This window comes from Phalangium opilio, unplaced genomic scaffold, assembly GCF_054372755.1.
Source record: "Phalangium opilio isolate 3A_F unplaced genomic scaffold, DU_Popi_V2 ptg000024l_1, whole genome shotgun sequence".
NCBI classification, from domain to species: Eukaryota; Metazoa; Arthropoda; class Arachnida; order Opiliones; family Phalangiidae; genus Phalangium; species Phalangium opilio.
In genome coordinates this window covers 232505-253713 of record NW_028324155.1, presented here as the reverse complement: position 1 = coordinate 253713, position 21209 = coordinate 232505, and the positions used below count along the sequence as shown (strand labels likewise).

The 21209-nt window shown below is 38.0% G+C and overlaps 4 protein-coding genes across 4 annotated transcripts; 2 read left to right on the top strand and 2 right to left on the bottom strand.

Annotated features, from left to right (window-relative positions):
* Positions 1-144: 144 nt before the first annotated feature.
* LOC149691956 (metallo-beta-lactamase domain-containing protein 1) lies at positions 145-1419 on the top strand. Its single transcript, XM_089867585.1, has 2 exons — positions 145-578; positions 668-1419. Exon 2 carries the CDS (start codon positions 742-744, stop codon positions 1378-1380), a length of 639 nt encoding a protein of 212 aa, XP_089723711.1. The 5' UTR covers positions 145-578; positions 668-741; the 3' UTR covers positions 1381-1419.
* Positions 1399-7143, bottom strand: Ubqn (ubiquilin). Its single transcript, XM_089867582.1, has 12 exons — positions 6984-7143; positions 6497-6599; positions 6386-6432; positions 6163-6318; positions 5381-5635; positions 5044-5167; positions 4663-4955; positions 3995-4078; positions 3799-3914; positions 3458-3728; positions 3305-3392; positions 1399-2081 (listed from the first exon to the last, which is right to left on the bottom strand). Exons 1-12 carry the CDS (start codon positions 7077-7079, stop codon positions 2017-2019), a joined length of 1698 nt encoding a protein of 565 aa, XP_089723708.1. The 5' UTR covers positions 7080-7143; the 3' UTR covers positions 1399-2016.
* Positions 7144-7161: 18 nt separating this feature from the next.
* Positions 7162-10849, top strand: LOC149691954 (F-box/WD repeat-containing protein 2-like). Its single transcript, XM_089867584.1, has 5 exons — positions 7162-7236; positions 8167-8673; positions 8839-9022; positions 9321-9932; positions 10002-10849. The coding sequence occupies exons 1-5, from the start codon at positions 7221-7223 to the stop codon at positions 10147-10149; spliced, it is 1467 nt and encodes a 488-aa protein (XP_089723710.1). The 5' UTR covers positions 7162-7220; the 3' UTR covers positions 10150-10849.
* LOC149691953 (peroxisomal multifunctional enzyme type 2-like) lies at positions 10777-20637 on the bottom strand. The gene is made up of 21 exons (XM_089867581.1): positions 20456-20637; positions 19711-19764; positions 18130-18237; positions 17941-18000; positions 17791-17859; positions 17537-17686; positions 17362-17484; positions 17173-17289; positions 17020-17085; positions 16330-16392; positions 15979-16262; positions 15554-15920; positions 15291-15484; positions 14180-14471; positions 13699-14109; positions 12999-13129; positions 12642-12930; positions 11948-12210; positions 11731-11872; positions 11306-11436; positions 10777-11224 (listed from the first exon to the last, which is right to left on the bottom strand). Exons 1-21 carry the CDS (start codon positions 20514-20516, stop codon positions 11129-11131), a joined length of 3471 nt encoding a protein of 1156 aa, XP_089723707.1. The 5' UTR covers positions 20517-20637; the 3' UTR covers positions 10777-11128.
* Between the last annotated feature and the right edge of the window lie 572 nt (positions 20638-21209).

Genomic DNA, 21209 nt, shown 5'->3' with positions numbered 1-21209 from the left:
AGACATTAGAACACTATAATGGTCTCAAATATAGCCATTAGAACCAAAGAAAATATACGCTCCAGGAATGGAAGGTATGTCTGGGGGTTGGGTTGACCAAGGAACTTCCGGTCTATCAAAGAAAATATACGCTCCAGGAATGGAAGGTATGTCTGACAGTCTGGGGGTTGGGTTGACCAAGGAACTTCCGGTCTATGCAATTTCAATGTAGCCGGAAATACCTCGGTCAACCGAGCCTGCCTTTGGAGCGTACTAGGAGGGGCCAGACAAAAATTTACACTAGAGGAAGCTACACTTTCCATTCCTGGGGCGTGTATCTTCTTTGGGTCTATGCAATTTCAAAGTAGCCGGAAATACCTCGGTCAACCGAGCCTGCCTTTGGAGCGTACTAGGAGGGGCCAGACAAAAATTTACACTAGAGGAAGCTACACTTTCCATTCCTGGGGCGTGTATCTTCTTTGTTAGAACATACTCTATGGTCTAAATTTGTACACTCTGCCATAGCCCACCGGATTATCGGCGGGAAATTCAAAGGAAGTTAAGGAACCCGAAATTAACATTAAGTTCTGTGGGAGATGGTAGGTTTTTTTCAAAAGTATATAGAGAGTATTATTTTTATATGCATACACTTTTGGTTTGGCCATATCCTCTGCCCGATCTTACCTAGACACTGACGCCACAACTGAGATTGCTGAGTTGCTCAATTAGTACGTGCCTAGGCTATCAGAAGTGTGAAGGACGATGACGATGTTTAGTGTTGTCGTTTTGAAAGAGGGATACTCTACTGTAGTTGACGGCGTTCCAATGGCAAATTCAACATCAACGCTAATTACGGGAAATGGTTTGAACATTGTAGTTGATACTCTTAGTGCCTGGGATAAAAATTTCTTGATGCAAAGCCTCCAAAAAAATGGTTTGACACCGGATGACATCAATTACGTCGTATGCACCCACGGTCATTGTGACCATATAGGAAATTTGAATTTGTTCACTAGCGCGACTTATCATATTGTGGGTTTTTCCATCCACAAAGCTGACAAGTATTACATACACCCTTTTGAGGCGGGAGAAAAATTTGAAATCGCCGATGGACTATACATTCTTCCAACGCCAGGCCATACCAAGTCTGACGTGTCTGTTATAGTTCAAAATGAAGATCACGGAGTTATAGCGATTGCGGGAGACATATTCGAAAAAGAAGAAGATATTAGAGACTTTAAAATATGGAAAGACGAAGCTGGTAGCGAAGATCCAGTAACGCAATATAAAAGTCGTCAAAAACTCCTGGATCTAGCGGATTACATAATACCAGGTCATGGTAAAGGATTCAAAGTCACGGAAGAAATGAGAAAAATTCACAGAGAATTAGAAATGTTGTAGAAATTATAAAAATTAAAATACAATAGGATTCACTTTTTATTTGCAAAATTTTACTTCACCAATTATACATTTTTTTTTTTTTTTTCGTTTTTGCATTTTATGGCATTCATTATTTTAATAATTAATAATCAAGACTGGAAAGGAATTATATCCAAAATAATATATAATTAATAATAAGGATATTTTGGAATAAGGAATGTATTGGCAAATAATAACTACCGTTAACTTTATCATCGGAGAAAACTTTTGTAAGAAAAAATACAGTTGGGTCGTCACTCGTCAGGCAGTTAGTGAAAATGTCGATTTTTTAATTTTTTAAACCAAAAAAAAAAAAATACCTTAGTTTTAAATTAATTTAATTTAATTAAAATTAATAAATTAAGTTAACTCGGGGGAAAATATTAAAATTTATTTACGAAGTCAAAAAAGGCTGTCAAAAGTTTGCAATAAATTTGGGAAAATTGGTCCGATTAAACAAATATCCAGCTTTTTTATTTTCTATGTAGAAATTATTTGCCAATGTTCTTAAACACGTACGAGGAAAGTTTTGGATCAGTTTTTCTATCCTTAACAACCTGTTCTTTTTTTTCTTCAATAATAATAATAATAATTCATAATAATAATAATATTAATAAACTACTGTTGGGTTTGAAGAAGCCTCTCTACCGCCGCATTTATATCACCAAATGTAGCGATCAAAGCTGTGAAATATTAAGAAAATTCTTGGCTTAGGGAAAACGGACGTGCCAGAGTATAGGGAAAACGGAACGGACGCGCCAGAGTATAGGGAAAACGGAACGGACGCGCCAGAGTATAGGGAAAACGGAACGGACGCGCCAGAGTATAGGGAAAACGGAACGGACGCGCCAGAGTATAGGGAAAACGGAACGGACGCGCCAGTGTATAGGGAAAACGGAACGGACGCGCCAGAGTATAGGGAAAACGGAACGGACGCGCCAGAGTATAGGGAAAACGGAACGGACGCGCCAGAGTATAGGGAAAACGGAACGGACGCGCCAGAGTATAGGGAAAACGGAACGGACGCGCCAGAGTATAGGGAAAACGGAACGGACGCGCCAGAGTATAGGGAAAACGGAACGGACGCGCCAGAGTATAGGGAAAACGGAACGGACGCGCCAGAGTATAGGGAAAACGGAACGGACGCGCCAGTGTATAGGGAAAACGGAACGGACGCGCCAGAGTATAGGGAAAACGGAACGGACGCGCCAGAGTATAGGGAAAACGGACGCGCCAGAGTATAGGGAAAACGGAACGGACGCGCCAGAGTATAGGGAAAACGGAACGGACGCGCCAGAGTATAGGGAAAACGGAACGGACGCGCCCAAGTATAGGGAAATCGGACGCGCCAGAGTATAGGGAAAACGGAACGGACGCGCCAGAGTATAGGGAAAACGGAACGGACGCGCCAGAGTATAGGGAAAACGGAACGGACGCGCCCAAGTATAGGGAAATCGGACGCGCCAGAGTATAGGGAAATCGGACGCGCCAGAGTATAGGGAAATCGGACGCGAAAGAGTATAGGGAAAACGGACGCGCCAGAGTATAGGGAAATCGGACGCGCCAGAGTATAGGGAAATCGGACGCGCCAGAGTATAGGGAAAACGGACGCGCCAGAGTATAGGGAAAACGGAACGGACGCGCCAGAGTATAGGGAAAACGGAACGGACGCGCCAGTGTATAGGGAAAACGGAACGGACGCGCCAGAGTATAGGGAAAACGGAACGGACGCGCCAGAGTATAGGGAAAACGGAACGGACGCGCCAGAGTATAGGGAAAACGGAACGGACGCGCCAGAGTATAGGGAAAACGGACGCGCCAGAGTATAGGGAAAACGGACGCGCCAGAGCATAGGGAAACTGGATTCGCGTTTTCCACTACTAGCACACCTCTAAAAACAAGTTACCTTGCAAATTGGCTTCCCTATTGACAAATCCCATTCCAGCGAGTTGTTCTAGTTGACCCCTATAGCGTTCTTCGGGTGGCTGTTGAGTCTTTGAAATGAAAGTTAGTCAAAATTTTAAACAACTCAAGGTTTGTTTTTGTCATTTAGTTTTACATTTCCCAAGCCTACGCCGCCCGCGCCTCCTCCTTGAGCCATAGCAGTTATCATCTGGGCCATAAATTGTTGAAAAGGGTCTTGAGGTGAAGGAATAGCGGAACTTCCACTCGTAGTAGTACTAGTAGTAGTGGTGGTTGCGCTAGGGGTTGAAGCGGCTGTCGTAGTTTGGTTAGTAGAATTGGTAGTAGAAACGGTGCTGGATGGATTAGAAGTTGTCGTTCCTAGGCCTCCTAAATTAGCACCAAGTGGCGAAGCCATTCCAGGAACACTATTAGATAATTAAAATAATATACTATAATGGTCGTTTGTAAGAATTATTTGAAGTAGAGAAAACTAACGAGGAGAAAATATTAGGAGCAACGCGTTGAAGCTGATCCATTCCTTGTTGAATTTGTACAATAGCTCTCAAGGCTTCCGGGTTAGTCACTACATTCTGAATTTCAGGATTTTGCAGCTGTAAACAATAACCCGTTTTTAAAAACACGTCCTCTCCTCTTCCACTAACATCGAATAATTAATTAATTATCTAATTACTTGTTGCCAAAATGATGGCATCATACTCCTCATTTGTTCTTGAAGTTGAGGGTTTCCGGCAAACATTGGATTCCCACTAATAATCTAATAAAGATTCTTAAAAACGCGTCCAATTGAAAGGCTAATTAATCAGTGGTGTGCGAGTCCCGTTTTTTCGGTTTCGAGCCGAGTCCGAGTATCGAAACTAATTTCTTATCGAGTATCGAGCCGAGTCCGAGTATCGAAACTAATTTCTTATCGAGTATCGAGCCGAGTCTCAAAAATACTTTCGAATATCGAGTATTTAGATAGGTCAAATTTTGGTTCTTTCGAGTAATTATCGAGTCTCAAATATTGACTTGTCGAGTAGCAATTTGGTAAATTTCTTGAAAATAACGAAGATTTTCAATTATCTAATATCGAACTAGTTCAAAAAGATTGTTAGTGATCAATTAAACATTGAACAGGTGATTTTCAAAATAAATGCTCATGAACTCATCGTCTGCTATAGTTGTAAGCCTCGGACTCGAGTATTTGTCAGAGTATTTAAGATGTTAAAAAGCTACTTGAATCTGTCTCGAGTATCTCAATGTGTTGTTATCGAGTATCAAGTCGAGTACTCGGCTCGATACTCGAACCGAGTACTCGAACTTAACGAGTACTCGCACACCCCTGTAATTAATTCATACTTGAGAAGACATTTCCGGGTTGGCTGCCAAAGCCTGGAGCATAGACTGCATGTAAGGGGCATTCATCATGTTTTGCATCAGTTGAGGGTTTTCAATCAATTGATTCATTAAACTCTGCATTCCGGGAGATCCCAATATACCGCTGTTGAATGTCGGATTTCCTCCAGTAGTTGAGCCTGTTGTTCCTCCACTCCCTGTTGGTGTCCCACCTGGTGAAGTTGGACCACCTCCAGGTGACCAAGGATTTGGTAATGGATCTCTATTTTCAGTCCCTCTTTGGGCATTTGTCGAATCTAATTTAAAAAAAAAAAAAAGAGATATTACATCAAAATATAAAAGCACCAAGACGGTAACGGTATTATTAGTTTTTTTAAGTAATACCTTGATTGTTTCCAACCAATGCGGCAAAAGGATTTCCTCCAAACTGTTCTTGGGCAGCATTTAACATTGGTTCTTGCAATTCAGTGTAAATTCGTCTTAATGCGTTATATCCACCAGGTATACTCTTAAAAAATTGCAAAATACTTTGGTCAACACTCGCATTGACCAAACCAATCTATAGAGTAATGTCAGTTCTACGTACGCTATCTCTTAGCTCAGTGTCATCCCCCCCTACCAGGCGCGTACAGTATCACCTCTTACAAAAGCGCGCCTAGAGGGAGGGATACACAGTCTACTCCCCTCTCTATCGACACTACTCTATCAGGGAATTACTTACTTCTAAATTACTTAGGGCTCTATCTTGAGTCCTCATCAACTCTTGCAACATTGAGGGGTTTCTAACTACTTCCATCGTTTGTCTTAATAAATCCGGATTGTTTAGCATATGACTGATTTCTGGGTTTCTTTCCATAAGCTGTTGCATTTGAGGGTTACTTCTAATCAAATCTCGCATATAATCCGGGTTTGACATTAACGATTGAACAGCCGGGTTATCCATTACTTGTCTTAATAATTCGGGATTTGACATAATCTGGCATAATTTAAAAATTATAAGTTTTTTTCAAAGATTTTTAATTTTATTTCAATATACAGGGTTCGTACAAAATTTTTGGAATGAAATTCCCTGACTTTTCCAGGTTTTCCCTGACTAAATTCCACAAATTTCCCTGACCTTATGCAATAACTTATAAGGCGTAAATATAAGAAAACCAATCTAAATTCACTCGAATCATTTTTGCACGAGTTGTCATTGTTATAAAGATAAACCAATTAATTCGTGTAAATTTAACCATAAGTAAATCATAAATAACCGGAGCGAGCGAAGCGATCTCCGCGAATTTGGGGTTCTGCTCAAGTCTCAGACAACACTTTTTTGGTCACCCTTATACTGTTATCCAGACTATCAATTTCCCACCAATATATTTTTCCCTGACATTTCCCTGCCTTTTTAGGCCCATTTTCAATTTCCCTGACCTTTTAGGCCCATTTTCAATTTCCCTGACTTTTCCAGGTTTTCCAGGTCGTGTACGAACCCTGATACACGCGTTTTACACTCACCTCCCTTTGCATTCTCTGCTGGACTTCCATAAAATTACCCGAACCCAAGCCCAAGTTTCCCAAACCAGGAATGCCACCTAGACCACCTAACCCAAAGGGTGTTTGTGAAACATTTGCCTGTGGCGTCCCACTACTGGCAGGTTGATCAGTAGGGGGCTAAAAGAAGAGAGTTAAAAAGTTATTTATGCCTAAAGAACTTGTATTATATTTAAGGTGCAAATACCTGATGAGTTCTAACAACTAAATGTACCGTTAATCCATCTTCTATGTCTAAGAACACAAATTTATGTCAAAAATAAAGAACAATTTGAATATATAATCATTCTTAACTCACGATGGGTTGCCATGGTTTCATGATCTTTTAGAATTTTACCAGCGAATATTAAACATAATTGTTCAAGAGGCACATTAAACTGTTTGGAGACTTCATCTTTCAACTGTTATGATATAAATAAGAAAATAAAAAAAAAACTTTCTAAAGAAGCTCAATCACTCTTATTTTAAATAAAACATCTCATTCCCGATTGCAAAACTAGGAAAGATTATATGGACATAAGAAATTATTATTTTCCATTTTAAGCATATAACTTCGAAATGTGTTCAAGGGAAAATGGAAAATGCGTCAGCAGTTTTCAACTTTCTATAGACTAATGGCACCCCATGTTATTTCCCCATAGAGATTAATACAGTCGAAGGCAGAGGGCTGCCATTACTCTATAAAGATCCTAGCCAAGTCTTAGTAACAAAAAAACTGTACTTTGAGAACGAATTTCCCAGCATTTAACTGGGGTATAAATTAATTTACAATAATTAAAATTTACCTCTTTAACCGAAGCGTTGGCTCCGATTTCTATTTTATGTTTTTCTTTCGCTGTTTTAATAACTAAAGATATCTTCTTTTCGCTTTCGTCTCCCATCGCTATACTTTACCGAAGTTTACAAAATCAAAATTACCAATTACCCCCCTTCTTCCCCTAACAATCACACGCTAACTTCCGGAATGCTGAACCACGTGACTTTCATTGGCCAATTACTGTAGGGGTGGAATTTACAAAATTATGGCTGCTGCTGAGAGTAAGCTTTTGTTATTCTTGCTTTTTCCATTGCTTTTTATAATATAAAACCTGAAAATTTAAACCAAACCTAATGAAAACCATCAAGTAACATAAATTTATACAATTTCTATTAAATCAACACTTATAAGAGTCAGAGATTAGAAACTTATTCTAAGCCTTGGACCCTAGAATTATCGAGGCCTCCAGGGCGGCATCATGGATTTAGTATATAAGCTTACGCTTCATGGATATATCACTGTAGCCTTCGGTAAGGCAATTCGATTTTAAAGGGGCTAACCGGTGCTGTTGGGATGAAGTCCGCCCTTAGTTCAGGGGGAAAACACCCAGCTCTTTGGCCATAAGGAATGGCGCCACCGTCGCGGTGGGCGGGTAAGCAATATGCTAACCAACAGTTTGACCCCCCCTTCACCCCAACAGCTCCGGCCAACCCCTTTAACCACATTTACGTCATAAAATTCGCGGGAGTAGGGGTATAAGCTCTCGGATGACGTAGAAATTGAGGAAAAATTTCTTTTTCTCTTGGAGCGCATGCTACTCAACCCCCCCCCCCTCCATTTCAGACGAGGAATAAATGTGGTGCGTGTTTTAAGGTGAGTGATATATCCATGAAGTGTAAGCTTCTGTACTAAATCCATGGCGGCATGCCCCAGGGGCAGAGCTCTATCGTGCATTTTTTACCTCTCCGAGTGACGATGACGTCATGGAGAGGTATTACACTGGACGTGTCTGTTTGTCTGTGTGTATCTTAAAAATTTAGCATAATTAAACTAAATTGATGACGATTAAAATAATTAATATAAATTATATTTATTTAATTATTTAAGATAAACCTCTTAATTGCGTCTTGACTCGGAGAGGTTTATTTTGGTTTCCCAACTTGTCTTCTTTGTAATTTGGACACATTTTTATAGCGTATTAACTTTTCTAGCGCCCGAAGAAACTGCGACACCCGGGTTTGAAACATGGATTACCGACTTAGCATCCTTCTACAAAAAACTGACAGACAAAGAACGGAATTTGACATTAGATTACCTTATATCTATAAGTGGCGAAAGCCAGTTGGTGCATCTATACCCTCTTCTCGAACACTTACTATACAGAGACTTTCTAAGACTTTTACCCCCAGAGTTGCGAGAGTATCTCCTAGCTTTTCTAGACCCCCAATCATTATTAATGTCGTGCGCGGTAAACCAAACATGGAATCAAATTATATCCTCCTCAGCTGGAGCGTGGCAACGCGCTTGTGAGAGTATTGGCCTTGTTATCAATAGACAATATCGTTCGCACGATGGCCCTTATTGGAAGTCCTTCTTTATGGAAATGGCTTATAGACAGAAACAAATGAAAGATGGTAGTAGTTTTGAAGGGCAAGTATATGATCGACAACTAAGAAAGGTTACGGCGGTGTATTACCATCGTGGGAAGCTAGCAACTGGTAAAAACAAATCCAGTTTTGAATCTTGAGTTTTTCTCCATGGTGTTTATGTATCTTAGGGATTGTACAATTTTATATATTTTGTTATTCAAGCGTGCAATTTATCTTAAAGTTTAGGATTTTGTATGAATGAAGTACGAGTAAGCTGAAATGTGTGTACTGTAGCTTCTGACAACAAGAGGATACAAATCTGGGATTGCGGCAATGATCAGTGCCTGATGACTTTGCGTACGGAATCTAGCGTTTCTGCTATTAAATTTGATGATAGAATACTCATAGCAGCTTCCTACGTTGGTCATCTCATGTCTTGGAGCTTAGACAGTGGAGAAAGAATGGTGGAATATCTTAGGCATGTCAATTAGCCTTATTCCTGATCAGCGCCATCTACCCATAGCGGTGACTTTGAGAACTACTGTAAGCGGCAAGCCAATCAGATGTCGCTAAAATCTGGTGACGTCATTTTTGGTAAGACTCGAGAGTGCCAGTCAGTGACGTCACCAGATTTTAGCGACATCTGATTGGCTTGCCGCTTACAGTAGTTCTCAAAGTCGCCGCTATGGGTAGGTGGCGCTGATAAGGAATAAGGCTAATATGGTTTAAAAAAAAATACAACGTATCTTATTGGAGAAACATTCTGTTCAATTTAGGCATGTTGGCGCGATATTTTCATTCGATTATTCGGACGAGCTTGATGTTCTTGTTAGTGGTTCGGCCGACACAAAAATCAAAGTGTGGTCTTTAATGAGAGGCAACTTACTAACCACGTTACAAGGGCATAATGTTTGGGTTCTCAAAGTGATGTTGAGACCCTTACCTCTTGAACGAGACAATGACCATCATCACAAGCATATTGTATTTAGTATGGATAAAACGGGCATTATAGTTTGGGCCATGAGTTTTGGAACAGTCCGAGGAGCCCCTGAAGGACTATACATTTCCTCCCTTTACAATATTCCTTTCAAGAACTCTGATATGGACATTGGTTTCTTCACACCCGGCTTACATTTTGACGGTACTCATCTTTATTTCGTTAATCAAGACGCCCCCATGGCTCACAAACCAGCCTTACTCTGTAAATGGAACGTGGAAGAAAAGAAAATGGACTCTGAAATACAACTAAACGTTAAAGTGAAACTTTTCCTGGGGGCGGGTTGCAAATACATCGCGTTTATCACACCTCATAGACACAAACCTAATTTTGTCGTACTCGATGCTAAGAGCTTAAAAGAAGTTGCTCATTGGTATCTACCTCCGTCCAGGTTAGGAACTTTGGACATTGTAACACTTCCGGCTATTTTATTTAAACTAAGATACTTTTATATTGTCAGACCAGCAACACCCGACTGTTCTCAAATTTCTATTGGAGATAAAGACTGGCTAGATGGATTAGACGGAGCCAATGATAAAGGATTAATTTTAGCAGCTGGCCTGGAAGACAAAACTGTTTACTTGTTGAAATGGAATCCTAGAATTTAGGATCTAATATTAATTTAAATCCCAATTAGCCTTATTCCTGATCAGCGCCACCTAACCATAGCGGCGACTTTGAGAACTACTGTAATCGGCAAGCCAATCAGAAGTCGCTAAAATCAGGTGACGTCACTGACAAGCACTCTCGGGGTCTTACCAAAAATGACGTCACCAGATTTTATCGACATCTGATTGGCTTGCCGATTACAGTAGTTCTCAAAGTCGCCGCTATGGTTAGGTGGCGCTGATCAGGAATAAGGCTAATTACTAAGTAATTTTAGTGTAAAAAATAATCCTATTAACAATTTACAATGGAAAATAGAGCACAATTTTGCTAAAATTAATATTCACTAGTCAGTTTTTCTTTTTCTTTGGAAGCAATATAACTTAGACAATGTAGCCTTCTAATTCCGAATCCGAGGCTTTGTATGAATTAAATTAAAAACAACAATTAAAATTTAAATCCAACACTTAAATTAAAATCAACACCTTTTTCGAAAATACTAACTAGAATAGCTTCCTTATATTTAAGAGTGTATAAAATTTTTGCAAATTGTGCAATATTAAATGTAAGAAATTATTTTAAAAAATTTAAATTAACTTATAATTATAAATTGAACATCATAATCATAATTTTACATTTCTAGAAAAATATTTAATTAATTAACATTTACATTATATAGTAATAATAAACCCTTTGAGCTTATATCTTTTCTTTTGTATTTTGTTTCCCTTTGTTTTTTTTTTGTTTTTTTTTTTAATTTTAAACCTTTGAAAAATAGTAATACCAACTTTAAAAATTACATCTACGTATATTTGCCTTATTAATTATAATAGGATAATTAAGGCTTATAATTATTATTTTGATCAAGGGTGGGTGGGAGGGTGTAAAGGTCATAAACTTACTAAATTAATTTCATTTTTTTTTTTGGAAATGGAATGATATAATGGGGGTAACATTCGATACATTAAAACTCTCCTCTTATTAGAGTTTCGATGCAGAAACCTTGAATAATTGCGTAACTTTATCAACTGCGGAAGCATCTCCACTAATTTGAATTCTTCCTCCACGACTGAGTGCCTGATTAATTTGAAATTAGTTAAATTAAATTAATTAATTAATTAATATTATGGAACAAAAGAAAAATAAATTCTGAAGTACTTGTTCAGCTGGTAATCTTCCAAGTACCAGCTCAGAGAAATCTCTATCATCAATTGTAATAGTGCAAGTAGCTTTGTCTCCTTTTGATGGTCCACGATAAATGGCTCCTAATGGTTTCTTCATGTCCAAAGCTTTAAAAAAAAATTATTTTTAAGTAAAATTAGCCTTATTCCTGATCAGCGCCACCTACCCATAGCGGCGACTTTGAGAACTACTGTAATCGGCAAGCCAATCAGAAGTCGCTAAAATCTGGTGACGTCACTGACGGGCACTCTCGGGGTCTTACCAAAAATGACGTCACCAGATTTTAGCGACATCTGATTGGCTTGCCGATTACAGTAGTCCTCAAAGTCGCCGCTATGCGTAGGTGGCGCTGATCAGGAATAAGGCTAATTGAGATAGAAATAGATGTAATATGATCTTACTCCAAGTGGTTTCCTTCTTTCCATCCTTAGTGATGTTCCATTCAAATACTGTATTAACTTTATCAACCAAATCAGGATTACGCGCTAACTTCTTTGTTAGAGCCAAAAAAGCGTATTCACTATAAAGTCTAGGATCTAAAGCCTATATTAAAGACATCAGTGGGTTAGAAACAAGTTTTTCTTCTTCCTATCAAGTTTCATCTTGAATTCTTGATACCTTGTCAATTAAGATTGGTTCAAGAAGAGGCAATTCAACAGCGCGACCGCTTTTTAAGATTTCTTGCCATAATTGGTTTAACTTTTGAGTTAACATAATGTTTCCCTTAATTTTTAGTTTGCCAGTCATAAAGGCTCTTTGAGGGTTAAGCTTTCCAGTTAATAACCTAATAGTGTCTTCATCCTCCAATGTTAAGATACAATCGGCTTTTGTTTTGGGTGTGCTTTTATAAATGGCGCCTGAGCCAGTTTTTAAGTCTACAGCTGTAAATTTGATTAATTTAAAACACTTTAAATTAATTAACTCATGGATTAACTAACGCTAGGGATAGTTCGTTCCCCCAAAAAGCTAACGCATGCGTGTTCCAAACGCCCCCTAGCAGCAGCTACTATCCCTAACAGGAAGTTATAAGAAAATTGGACCAAATATCACGTGGTCTATGACGTCAAAATTGAAATAATGCCTAAATTGGGCAAAAATGATTTATTTTGCCGAGAGATGGCGCTGTATCTACATCCGTTTTGGTCCAATAAATTGGGGGAATGAAGAGGGGAATCAAGGAATAATTCGGAACATGTAGTTGGCGATAGCAATACATGGGAAACCCAGTTAGTGAACAATCCCTAGCGTTAGTTAATCCATGATTAACTCTTTGCAAAAACGTTCCGGAAACAAAGGTTTAGGTACTACTTACTCCAATCTGACATTTTCTTTCCATCTCTAAAAACATTCCAGTGATAGATAACTTTCATTTTATTGGCAATGTCCGGTTCTTCCAATAACCTTTCTCCAAATAACTCGAAGATGATGTCAGACTTGACGCAAATGGGTGGTTCGTTCGAAGGTTGAGCGGTTGAAGTACCATTGTCTTCAGGCTGATCACTTTTGCTCTTCATACGGTTTTTGAAATCCTCTCGCATATCGTGCAACCTTTCTGAGGCTAAAACATCGCCCTGAATCTTCAACTTGCCACTCATGAAAGCCTGTATAAAAACAATGTTAACTTAATTTAATACTATGTCGAAAAATTTTACTTTTTGCGTAAAATTACTTTTTGGGGATCAACTTGTCCAGCTGACATTCCAACCATCAAATCATCATCTAAGGTTAAGATGCAATCGGCTTTTCCTTGCTTTGGAGGACCACGGTAGACAGATCCATTACCATTCTTCAAGTCAAAAGCTAAAATCAAAATTGTCCAAATATTTTGAGTAAGAACTGAATAGGTAGGCAAGTGCAAGGTTGCAAATGACTATAGTCCAGTGGTGTGCGAGTCCCGTTTTTTCGGTTTTGAGCCGAGTCCGAGTATCGAAACTAATTTCTTATCGAGTATCGAGCCGAGTCTCAAAAATACTTTCGAGTATCGAGTATTTAGATAGGTCAAATTTTGGTTCTTTCGAGTAATTATCGAGTCTCAAATATTGACTTGTCGATTAGCAATTTTGTCAATTTCTTGAAAATAACGAAGATTTTCAATTATCTAATATCGAACTAGTTCAAAAAGATTGTTAGTGATCAATTAAACATTGAACAATTGATTTTCAAAATAAATTCTCATGAACTCATCGTCTGCTATAGTTGTAAGCCTCGGACTCGAGTATTTAAGATGTTAAAAAGCTACTCGAATCTGTCTCGAGTATCTCAATGTGTTGTTATCGAGTATCGAGTCGAGTACTCGGCTCGATACTCGAACAGAGTACTCGCACACCCCTGCTATAGTCTCATAGAGAAGGAGATAAAAGTATACTTACTCCACACTGCAGCCACTTTTCCATCCTTAGTTATGTTCCACTGATAAATATGTTGAATTTCAACAAACTGCGGGTTTCTTTCTAAACTCTTTTGGTACCCAGCAAAGACCACGTCACTTTTCAAAGCGGCTGAAGGAGTGGAACTAGCTTGAGGCGCGGCTGGAGCTGCCTGTTTTGGAACCTGAATATTGGCCTTATCACGATTGGCAGCCAATAACGGTTGTAACTTTTGAGTCAGCATAATGTTTCCTTTAATTTTCAACCGCCCAGACATAAAGGCCTTTCTGGCATCGAGTTTTCCAGTCACCATGCTCAACATATCATCGTCATCAATGGTTAAGGTACAATGAGCTTTGCCTTCTTTAATAGGACCTCTGTATAAATCTCCGGTACCATTTTTCAAGTCGAGAACTGGTAAATTAATACCAAAGAGATTAAAAAACACAAAAAGCCTTCAAGATTTACGTTAAATCTAACGTACTCCATTGCGCAGCTGGTTTGCCACCCTTCGTGATATTCCATTCATAAATGGCTTGAACCTTCTTGGCAATATCTGGAAGTTCTTTCAGTTTCTTTCCAATTTCAGCAAAAATTAAGTCCGAAATTAAGCCATTAGAGTTATGTGGGTTGTCACCGCCACCACCCGAACTTGACAGAGGAATCTCGTTAGCTGAATTATTGCTATTAGGTTGGCTAGGTGCAGCGTAAAGGGGAGTTACTGCTTCCAATTCAACATAGCCTCCAGTAACAAGAGGTTTTCCAGTTTCAACAGCCTTTTAAAGAAAACAAAGATTATAAAATTGACTTTAGAAAATGGTTGGCGGGGGTTTAAAAGGGTCGTCGTCGGGGGTTTAAAAGGGTCGTCGTCGGGGGTCTAATAGGTTCGTCGTCGGGGGTCTAATAGGGTCGTCGTCGGGGGTCTAATAGGGTCGTCGTCGGGGGTTTAAAAGGGTCGTCGTCGGGGGTTTAAAAGGGTCGTCTTCGGGGGTTTAAAAGGGTCGTCTTCGGGGGTTTAAAAGGGTCGTCTTCGGGGGTTTAAAAGGGTCGTCTTCGGGGGTTTAAAAGGGTCGTCGTCGGGGGTTTAAAAGGGTCGTCGTCGGGGGTTTAAAAGGGTCGTCGTCGGGGGTTTAAAAGGGTCGTCGTCGGGGGTTTAAAAGGGTCGTCTTCGGGGGTTTAAAAGGGTCGTCTTCGGGGGTTTAAAAGGGTCGTCGTCGGGGGTTTAAAAGGGTCGTCGTCGGGGGTTTAAAAGGGTCGTCGTCGGGGGTTTAAAAGGGTCGTCGTCGGGGGTCTAATAGGGTCGTCGTCGGGGGTTTAAAAGAGTCGTCGTCGGGGGTTTAAAAGAGTCGTCGTCGGGGGTCTAATAGGGTCGTCGTCGGGGGTCTAATAGGGTCGTCGTCGGGGGTTTAAAAGGGTCGCTGGTAGGATTTAAAAGGGTCGCTGGTAGGATTTAAAAGGGTCGCTGGTAGGATTTAAAAGGGTCGCTGGTAGGATTTAAAAGGGTCGCTGGTAGGATTTAAAAGGGTCGCTGGTAGGATTTAAAAGGGTCGCTGGTAGGATTTAAAAGGGTCGCTGGTAGGATTTAAAAGACTTGCAATGCACTGATAGATGATCCTATTTCCTTCTCTCCACATTTCAGTCTTAATAGTGTGACCTGGTTCAATTGGTCCTGTAAATCTGGCTTTCATGTTCTTGAACTTCTTAACGTCATTATTGGCAAATTGTTTAAGAACGTGTCTACCAGCGTAACCATAAGTGCATAAGCCATGCAATATTGGTTTTGGAAATCCTGCGTCATGAAGAATGTTAAATTAAAAATTTTAAGTAAAGCAAAGCCTAAAATAAAATTTGAATTTACCTCCCATGGCGGAAAAGGAAGGATCAATATGAAGAGGATTCTTATCACCACACAATCTGAATAAAGCAGCCTGGTTGTTCATTGTTTTTTCAAACACAACAGCATCGGGTTGTCTAGATGGCATCTGAGCAATGGGAACAACCTTATCGGAATTACGAGGTCCTCCAAACCCTCCAGCTCCAAGGAAGAAAATGGAAAATTGATTCCTCATCACTTTGATTCCCTGTTCGTTGTAAGAATCAACATCCACAATAACAAGAGCTCCCGCTCCTTTATCTAAAACCGCTGTAGCATTACAAGTTGATGTCAAGGTGGCTGATGGCGGTAAGGGTTCGTAAACTTCCAAATATTGTTCCCCATGGACCATCTAGAGTTAAAAAATGGTTACACTTTGCAAGTATAGAGTTATTATTACGAACTTATACTTTGGTTGGATCCGCCTTAATTCCTTCAAGTTGCTCGTGCAAAACTGGAGATTCTAGAAGGGCGTGCATTGAAATAACGGATCCAAATGTTGGCAAGACTTGGAATTCATCACTGCCTTCGTAAAGGAACCTTAAATGATCCGGTTCCGCGGTTGTAAGGCCAACTCCGAGAGCGTACAAGATTGCGTGATCATGATTATAACTGTATCCACCAACATCTTTCTTAATCCTGGTTTTTCCTTCTTTCGTAGATGTCAGAGCTTCAACCAACAGAGTGGTTTGTTCTAAAAGAAAAACGGGTCAAGGGTTAAATTAAATTTACCAATATCAAAATTTTAACATTATAATTACCAGTAACATTAGCTGGACTCGTTGCGTCAGTCATATCGGTGATTTCTTGCCAATTATCCCTAACTATATTAAAGAAAAATGAAAAAAAAAAAAAAAAATCAGTGACTTATGTAGAGATAATGCACCAAATCATAAGAAAATAATATATAGCTCCCTATAAGTATGAAACTCTCCATTTAAGCCATGATTGTAAACAGCATTTTCTTCCATTGAAATTTGTAAAAAGTTTCTAATGCCACCTATTAAGAGTTTTTGGCGTTAAAAAGATGAAATATTAATTTGTTTAGAAAATTTTCAAATTTTATATTGCAATTAAATAGATAAATGTCTACAAGTTATTATTATGATAATTATAACTGATTAAGTACATGTCAAAATTATCATAGATGGCGCCAGGTTTGGACGACCGAGGCTTGCCTAGCCTATACTATTACAAGGTAAGGAGCATCTCCTGTCTCTAGGGCGCGCGGCGATATTTCCCCAGCCCATCGTGCCTTTCGCGGGCACCTTAGGTGGCAGCGATGGTTTCGCCCCCCTTTTACTCTTAGTACCTAAACTTCTCCCACGGGGCGTAAAAGCGTAAGCGCGACAAATTTGGAAGCAAATGCTGTAGTATGAAAATGTACTACGTTTCATACTTATAGGGAGCTATATATTATTTTCTTATGACCAAATCTATTTTTCTTTTACCACTTTCAGGCGAAATTTTATCTCCCTTTCCAACAAAAGCTTTTCCAATCGAACGTTGCCACCTATCTAATAAATGCAAATGAGGGAAGAGGATAAAAGTTCAACAACTGATTAGTTACCAATGGCAATTATGTAAGAAATTTTAATACTTACATTTGCCAACCCAGCCTCCAGCAGCTTCAAAAACACCCCCGTTTTCAGGACAACTATTATGGCACAAGTACACAACAACAGGACTGATAAATTCGGGTTTTAGCTGCTCAATCCAATCTGAGGGTAAAGATAAGATAGTTTTTAATGACCTTGAGATACCTCAAAGTTATCTTGATTAACAATTTTTACCCTCAGGAAAAATGTCCTGAGTTAAACGAGAAGCGGCCAATGGTACTATAGTATTGCAATGAATTCCGTACTTTGCTCCTTCAATAGCTAAAGTATTTCCGAGTCCGAGTAAACCTAATTTTGCTATAAAATAATTGTTATTAACACGTAATTTACACGCGTAAATTTATTTTACCAGATCCGTAATTAGACTGTCCAAAATTCCCATAAATTCCAGCGCCAGATGATGTAACAATTATGCGCCCGTAATTTTGTTTTCTAAAATAGGGCCAAGCCGCTTTAGTTACCAAAAATGAGCCTCTGAGATGAACTCTATGAACCAAATCTAAAATAAATAAAAACGTTTATTAAATTTAGGAAATAAATAATAATAGGAATAAATTAATTAATTAACCCAATAACAACGCCTTAGAAAAATAAAATATTTACCCCAATCGTCAGTGGTTATTTTAAGCAATGATTTGTCTCTTAGAATTCCAGCGTTATTTATGACAATATCTTAAAAAAGGGTTAAAAATTTAATTTATACATTCAGAACTATAAGGACAGAAATTTTTGAGTAATATATATACAGTATACCTATACGTCCAAAGTTATCTATGGCTGTTTTTACAATTTTATCCCCATCCTCAACAGAGTCTAAATAAAAATATCAAGGTCTTATATTTATATTGCCATGCATTAACAATTTTAATTTCAAGGATATTGCATTATAGTAGGCCTACCAAACAGGTTTTTTAATTTTTTAAATGGAAACTTTAAACTTACTATAGTCAGCAACTGCTTTGCCTCTTTTAGACCTTATTTCATCAACAACACGATCAGCTGCAGACTTATTTTGCCCTTCTCCACTTCTAGTACCTCCAAGATCATTAACTTTTAACAAAAGTTAACGCAAATTTAAATTTAATAGACTAATGGCACCCCATGTTATTTCCCAATAGAGCTTAATACAGTCGAAGGCAGAGGACTGCCATTACTCTATTCAGGTCTTTTGATAAATTTATTTAGGTTTTGAAATTTTAAAGGGATAGAATCAAGGATTTCCGACTAGTACAAGATGAGGGCAGTTTTAGGTAAAAAAATGTGCCTAAAATTATGTGTGCCAAAAAAAAAATCGAATTAAAACGTTTAAAATTAAGAAAAGTACGTTAGATATTTTGAAATTCAAACTAGCCGCGAATACCGCCCAACTTGTTTTGTTACCCTAGTGACGTTGCTAACGTCCACTGATTCATTGGTTGTTTGGAAATAGGAGTATATAGGTAGCTCTAGACCACTGTATAGTAGCTTTTCTCCTTCACTGGGGAATCGGCGCATATTCGAGAAGACATTTGTAAACATAATTCTGATTTATCATGTTTATTATCCTTTGTTTCCTTAACTCTTGGTTACGTTGTAGAGTTGGGATGATAGAGATTTGTCAAAATAGTTACGGGTAATGGCCAAAACACCTCATTTTTACGCTATTTTGGCAAAGGCTTAGCTTCCATGAAAAATACTAATTTGGCGAAAATGCAAAATGCAAAATAGTATGAAAACTACTTTTAGGTGTAAATCTACTATATTTCCGTGTGAGAGGAGGCTAGCGGGGTAATGTAGGTGGTTCGCTCGTGTTTTTGCCGAACGACTGTAGAGGGAGCAGTGATGGGAGCGGCGCCGAAAACCAATACTTTTAAAAACTAATTAAATATAGTTAAGTTATTAAAACTATCAATATATATATATTTTTGAAAACGTAATTTTAGGTTCTATCTGATTTAAAAAAATGAAAGCTTTTCGTTAGTAGTCAAAAGATCGATTCTATCCCTTTAAGAAAATCAAAATTAAATAACCCTTCAAAATAGTAATACCACCTCTTAGATTGAAAAATGGTTTTGAAATATTATAAGGAAGTAGGAAATAAAAGTGTGACGACAGAGCAGAGAAGGGTTATGCGTGAATTTTTAGTTCTAAATAATATAACCGGAAAACAAGCTATACCTAGTACTAAGACAATTCAAAAAAATTATCCTATGGTTATTTTGTTAAAAGTTCAAGCATTTAAAATTAAATTACCTAGTAGATTGGATTAAAAAAGTTTCACAACACTTTAACCTAATAGACTAATGGCACCCCATGTTATTTCCCCATAGAGATTAATACAGTCGAAGGCAGAGGGCTGCCATTACTCTATTGAAGGGGAAATTTTTAAAGGTTTTTCCCTAATACCTCTACCTTGTAAATGTAATAAAACATAAAATATTTTTCCTTATCCCTTAACCATAAGTAATGAATAAATTTTCATGCTTGCAATAATAACTACAGGTATATTTAAAAAAAAAATCAAATTATCTTTGAAAAACTTACCCACAACTGAAGCCCCTCGTTCTGCTAATGAAAGAGCGTATTCTCTACCCAATCCTTGATAAAAGAGTCAACATAAACAAAAGTATTAACATAAAATATTTAAAATAAAATATTTATTAAGAAAAATTTAAATATTTTAGAGTTAAAGTTAAAATTTTTTTATCTGGCAATTACCACTAATACAAAATCAAATTCTTTACAATTTATGTCGACGTGTAGGCATAGAACCCAATTTTTTTTTTTTCCCTAGGATCAACAACCTGAACTAGCACTTGAAAACAGGGGGCAAGAAAATAGGGGCTATTTTTGATTCAAGGATGGATAAATCTTCAGTACTCACAGTTTATATATAAAAAAAATCCCACCAAGCAGCAAAATTGTGTAAACACTTGATTATAGAAAGCAAAAACATCAAATGTTGAAATGTAGAGGGGTTATAAATGGGGAATTGAAATAATCTTTAATTTCATATTTTATGATAATCTTATAAAGCTCAAACTTCAAACTTCTTCTAAGTGACTGTATTCTAAAGGTCAAGACTATTCTACTAATGTCTAGTGCTTAAAACAAGATGTCCTACAGTTAAAAAGATTGCAATATATATATATATAGTCAATATCTTTGGCATTGCAAACAGAAACTTGCCAAGAATGCGGAACAAACAACAAACAGTATTTGGCCAATTTTAGGCCTAGTAACAAATAATGCGTAGAAACAAGGCTGTTAAGAACTTAAACTAACTTACCACCACCTGCACCCGTTACAATTGCAACTTGCCCATCAAATCGCAAAAGATTATTGTTCATTTTAATTAATATTGCAATATAATTTCGTTTTACATACAACAATAACCGAGCCGCGAGAAACAACAAACGTCAACTCTCGTACTTCCCTCTTCTCCAAGCTCGTACGTACACGCGATATAACGCAGCGCAGCACAAGTTGCAATACAAACTTCCTTCCTTAACACGTCTGCCAGTCTCTTTCGTTACGACAGCTCAAAAACATCACAGCCAACCTGATCTTGGGCTTCCCGATGCGATAGATTGTCGGCGGAAAAATTAAAATCACATCTTAACGAAAGGTATATTTAATACGCTCAAATTTATTTTATAAAAATTTGTAACCAATGTCCAAATGTTCAATTCAGTACTTTCACCCGCTTTTTCAAATAAAAATTGCATTTGCATATAAAAATACATCTAAATAAAAATTAGTCCAGTATGTAAGAACTTTAGAAGATAATTGAACTGATTTTTAAGCGCAAGATTGAGTATGCCGTAGCAAAACAGAGGCTTAAAGACGGGAGTAAAAGTTTTAAAAAACAAGAAAACTTAGTTTTTATGATATAAACAAAATATTTTGAAGAAAATTTATATTCAAAATTTATTAAACAATCTAGTATTAAACTTTATAGTTGAAATTGTAGGGTAATAAAACTTGTAAAACATTTGTTTACATTTGAATGAGCAGACGAATCTGGTGGTCTTTAACCGGAT

What these genes read in the sequence shown, in the direction of transcription:
- LOC149691956 (XM_089867585.1), top strand. Translation starts at nt 742, where the DNA reads ATGACGATGTTTAGTGTTGTCGTTTTGAAAGAGGGATACTCTACTGTA.
- Ubqn (XM_089867582.1), bottom strand. Translation starts at nt 7,079, where the DNA reads ATGGGAGACGAAAGCGAAAAGAAGATATCTTTAGTTATTAAAACAGCG. An exon ending in ACCCGGAAATGTCTTCTCAA is followed by an intron (nt 4,079 to 4,662) that starts GTATGAATTAAT and finishes AATCTTTATTAG; the next exon opens with ATTATTAGTGGGAATCCAAT. An exon ending in TAGGGAAGCCAATTTGCAAG is followed by an intron (nt 2,082 to 3,304) that starts GTAACTTGTTTT and finishes AATATTTCACAG; the next exon opens with CTTTGATCGCTACATTTGGT.
- LOC149691954 (XM_089867584.1), top strand. An exon ending in TCGTGGGAAGCTAGCAACTG is followed by an intron (nt 8,674 to 8,838) that starts GTAAAAACAAAT and finishes TGTGTACTGTAG; the next exon opens with CTTCTGACAACAAGAGGATA. An exon ending in AGAATGGTGGAATATCTTAG is followed by an intron (nt 9,023 to 9,320) that starts GCATGTCAATTA and finishes TGTTCAATTTAG; the next exon opens with GCATGTTGGCGCGATATTTT.
- LOC149691953 (XM_089867581.1), bottom strand. Translation starts at nt 20,516, where the DNA reads ATGAACAATAATCTTTTGCGATTTGATGGGCAAGTTGCAATTGTAACG. An exon ending in AAAGAAAATGTCAGATTGGA is followed by an intron (nt 12,211 to 12,641) that starts GTAAGTAGTACC and finishes TCAAATTTACAG; the next exon opens with CTGTAGACTTAAAAACTGGC. An exon ending in GAAGATTACCAGCTGAACAA is followed by an intron (nt 11,225 to 11,305) that starts GTACTTCAGAAT and finishes CAAATTAATCAG; the next exon opens with GCACTCAGTCGTGGAGGAAG.